The sequence below is a fragment of the Cyprinodon variegatus genome, unplaced genomic scaffold (assembly GCF_000732505.1).
Source record: "Cyprinodon variegatus isolate N-32 unplaced genomic scaffold, C_variegatus-1.0 Scaffold1755, whole genome shotgun sequence".
NCBI classification, from domain to species: domain Eukaryota; kingdom Metazoa; phylum Chordata; class Actinopteri; order Cyprinodontiformes; family Cyprinodontidae; genus Cyprinodon; species Cyprinodon variegatus.
In genome coordinates, this window is record NW_015152208.1 from 40,608 (window position 1) to 45,385 (window position 4,778).

General features: G+C 38.8%; 1 protein-coding gene across 1 annotated transcript in view; it reads left to right on the top strand.

The window, feature by feature from the left end:
* LOC107104468 (unconventional myosin-Ig-like) overlaps positions 1-4,778 on the top strand; it is an 83,096-nt gene that overhangs the window by 39,594 nt on the left and 38,724 nt on the right. The window contains exon 16 of the mRNA XM_015404464.1: positions 2,418-2,562. Within this exon, the coding sequence (XP_015259950.1) occupies positions 2,418-2,562 (145 nt within the window). The remainder of the gene's footprint in view (positions 1-2,417; positions 2,563-4,778) is intronic.

Genomic DNA, 4,778 nt, shown 5'->3' on the forward strand with positions numbered 1-4,778 from the left:
GAAGACAATAGAGTCCAGAGATACACGAGAATTTACATCAAATGATCAGAAAGGATCAGAGGCTCCTTGGTGTGTTTAACAACAAGACTCCAACCTGACAAAGCATGGCAGGAAAATCGCTTTCTGTCCAAGCAGTGGCGGTTCTAGACCAAATGAACCAGGGGGCCAGGAGGGGGCCAGGGTGTTTTCATGGGGGCCCAGAAAAGCATGAAATAAAAAACAGGGCAAAGGGTTTAAATATATTAAGAGAGCTGCATGAAGTGAAATTTCTATTCAGTTATGTTTAATCAAAATTATATTTCTTATTAGGGCAATATACATTCATAATTTAGGAATTTTACATATTTTGCGCTTTATTTAAATTAAAATGACCGTTCTCTATAGGATCAGAATAAGAAATCAAGAAAAAACTATAAATTCAGCTGTAAAAATTAGAGCATTTTTTAAATTTGTTTTGAAAACAACATTTAGCAGATGAAGCTGTCCTCTTATTGTTTTTAAATAATTAGTTAAACATAATTTGTAAAGAAAAAAAAAAAGAAATTAAATATATCAAAGGACCTATCAGTAACCATGTCTGTTCCAGCGCATCATTAGAATTTCTTTGAGTATTATGTCTTCAGTGCAGGGGCCAGGACATGATCTACAGGGGCACTGGCCCCCATTGGCCCCTGTCTAGAACCGCCCATGTGTACAAGGAATGTATCTTTTTCTGTGCTGCAGCAGTAGATCATCAGGAACCCAAAACATTTTCATTCTGCTGACCGGCCATTCTTCCTTGGATAGAAAAAAAGAACAGTTTTAAGGTGGATGCAGGGGCGGAGGTAGATGGGGGGCCAGGGGTAGGCCATGGCCCCCCTTAAGGGCTGGTTATCCCCCTGCAGCAGTTTGTCGCAGTGAGCTCATCGCAGATATTTTTGATTTCTGCCCAATATTGAAGCGTGGTCTGCGCTGTTATTCCACGCCACGATGCAAGAGGGCCAATCAGGAACTAGCTGTGGGTCTAGATACGGCCGTGGCGGCGAGGAAGTGGGGGCAAAAGTGTGCGACAACGGAGGGACATGAGGGCCAAAAAGAGCGGAGATCCAGGTGGAAAAAGGGTCCCAGCGTTCTCACGCACCTCGCTCTGCTAGCGGGTCCATCTTCACCAGTCGTTTTCCAATATGGCGGTCAGACAAACAAAACAAGCCGGTAAGGAACCAAACAGGAAATATGCACGATGTAGAGTGGATGTAGAATTGACCAATCAGAGGCCTCCTGTCTGCGACACTGTCTCAGCCTTTAGCCAACCATTGGCCACACCTACAGACGGTGACAGCAGTAAAAATCTCAGGTGGAATATCCAAAACATTTAAATTTTCTACATATTAACAATTAATTGTCAACAAAAACACTGTGGTTAATTATGCAAATAAATATACTAACATTAAAGATGATAAGTACAGAATAAATGCTCTTTCAGAGCTAAATTTTGTGTTGCACTGGAAAAATGATCTAGAAATAAGTAAATATTTCTTAAATTAAGTGTATTTACCCTTAATTTGAGGAGGTAAATGAGATGATTTGCTAATAGAATGAGGTTTTTTTTTCCTCAAAATAAGATATTTAGATAAAATAAAGTTGTGTTTTGTAGTTTTAAATGTAAATTGTCTTGTTCCATTGGCAAAATGTCTCGTTTAGCTTCTCAATTCAAGAACAAATGCACTTATTTTAAGAAAAAATGACTTTTTCAAGTTTCTGTTTTCACATTTTTCATTTTTCTGCATGGATGTTCTAATCTTACCAAATATTTTTAGTCAAGAACAGATTGGTGTTGGACTTAAAGTGAGGAGAATTAGGTCCAATTTAAAATAATGTAATTAGTATAACTAAATCTGAAAAGAAAACTTTGAAAGTTTTTTTTTTAAATATAAAATTTGTAAAAAAAAAAAAAAAAAAAGTGTGAAATAAAAAAAAATAAACACAGTAACTGTGCTGTCTACTCAGATTACATTTTTTTCTGTTTTTCTTTCATGTATTTTTTTCAAATTTTATTTTTTAATCTTTATTTTTTAAGAGCAAAGTTAACCTCAAAACATTTTTTTTTTATAAAGACGTTTTCAAAGTGGAATTTTTGGATTGGATCTTTTACAAATTTCCATTTATAAAATGTATTATTTGCAACAATTATGGAACAAAATTTATTCCATATTTTTAAAGGCAAAGAACTTCAAATTTTGATTTTTTTTTTCTCTGATCATGTGGTCAATTTCAAATGAGCAGCTGCAAAACTCTTTTTTTTGTGTATTCATAAAAAAAAAAAAAACGAAAATTAGGAAGGATTTATGATGAATATATAAAAGGAATTAAACAGGGTAGTGAAAGCGAGCTGACATGAGAACGTTTTTGCATTTGTGTTTTGATCGGCTCCTGGTCAGGTGGTGGGCGAGGCAGATCGTGAAGAACATCCCTCCGTCTGAGATGTTGGAGGTTCGAGCTAAAGTGGCAGCGCTGACCTCTCTGAGCGGAGAGAGGAAGGACTGGGGACTCGGCCGAGCCTGGGAGAGAGACTACCTTTCAAACGTGAGAAACGCACCCAGACACCTTCTACTCAAACCCTTCTACTCTGACCGATCTTAGAATATGATTACAATAATTTAACATAATTCACTCCATATGGGATTAGAATGATGGAACACAATTCACTCCATACTAGGATTAGAATTATGTTCCATCATTCTAATGGGGCATAATTCCACAAGAACATCCATGTTAGGATTAGTGTTGCTCCGCCCGATACTGGTATCAGTGCGACACTAGTTAGGATTAGAATATTGGAACATAATTCACTCCATTTTAGGATTAAATATTGGATCATAATTGGCTCCATATTAGGATTAAATTTTGGAACATAATTGACTCCATATTTAGTAAATATTGAAATATATTTGACTCCATATTAAAAGTAAATATTGGAACATAATTGACTCCATATTAGGATTAAATATTGGAAGATAATTGACTCCATATTAGGATTAAATATTGGAAGATAATTGACTCCATATTAGGATTAAATATTGGAACATAATTGACTCTATATCAGGATTAGAATGATGGAACACCCATCCATCCATTTTCTGCCAAGCTTAATCCAAAGCGGGGTTGCGAGGGCTGCTGGTGTCTATCTCCAGCTGTCTCCGGGCGAGAGGCGGGGTCCACCCCGGACAGGTCGCTAGTCCATTGCAGGGCAACACAGAGACAAACAGGACAAACAACCAATCACACAAACACTCACATCTAAGGAGAATGTAGAGAATCAATTAACCTAAAAATCATGTTTTTGGACTGTACCCGGAGAGAACCCACGCATGCTCAGAGAGAACATGCAAACTCTATGCAGAAAGGCCGGGAATCGAACCCGCAGCCTTCTTGCTGTTTTACCCACTGCCCCACTGAGCAGCCCTAAATGATGGAACATATTAACTTTAAATAATGTATAGAATAATGGCAGCTATTTCAGTCCATATCAGGATTAGAATATTGGAACATAATTCACTCCATATTGGGATTAGAATATTGGAACGCATTTCCCTTCATATCCCATGACTCTCAGCCCTGGTCTGGTTTTTAAAGCTTCCAGGCAGATATCTTCTCAGCCATTAGAGGACATTTCCTCAGACTAAAGGTTTCAAGTCCAGCCAGTAAAATGCAGCAGATGAGAACAGCCAGTTCTGACTTTGCTAAATTTAAATGAGTCTAAGCGATACATGTCCTCAATACATAGACTATTTTGGTAAAGTCAGACTATAATAAAATAAGAAAGCTAAAAAAAAAGGCCCACATTCAGCACCATGCCTGGCAGTAATCATCCCTGGTTGTTTCTCTTGACACTAAACTCATTGTTTCATGTTGAGTAATAGTTAATCAAACCATTTTTAATTTCATCTTTGATATAAAATTATTTGGATCTGAAACATTTTTATGATGTTTGTTTATATCTCTTGTGTAAAAAGCTAAATTTTAATGTCCTTATCTGAGGAGAAGTTTGTCGCTGTTCTTCTCTTTGCCCTCTGGGTTCCTGTGGTGGTTTTTCCTCCTGCCACGTGTTTTCTGGTCGCCACAAACGGTTCAGTGTAAAAACAGAGTTTTTGTTTCACGCTTTAGGCTGAATTTTCCACTCGGTTTGGGTCTCTGTAAACAGAACTTGAATGACCAGCAGTGTATAGGTTGGTTGTTGTGGACGTATACGGTGCGTGTGACGCGCCTCAGGCTGTGGAGCGTGACCGAGGCGGGACGGCGCTGGCAGCCCTCCTTTAATGAATCCCACTGTTGCCTCATTTAGCTGCTAATCTGAGGAGGTTTGGCGGCTTTAAAGACGCCTTCAGGCGGCTCCTGCATGTCCTCGGTTTCTCCCCTCTACGCTTTGTCAGGCGGCCCGTGACTCCTCGGCCTCCTTAGGGGCCTCAGACTCATGTGACCACATTTATTCCACAGTGACCCACTGGTCCGCGCTCTGAACCCGAATCACGGCTTAAATGAGGCTAATGTGGTTAATTCTAAGCAGAACTTAGGTCGATCTTTTTCCGTCTTTCCAGTTGAAACTTGACTGCAGAATCAAAACATCTCGGCAGATTTTGAGCATCTTGCGGAAACTTAAGGAGCAAAACCTAATTAATGTTTCAGGCCTAATGAAGGGGAGGATGTGGGAAACTTTGAATGTAGGAAACTGCAGCTTGGAGACCTGAGTTTGACATCTTGTGGTTAAAATGTGGCTCGAAATCAAGACTCACTGAACATTT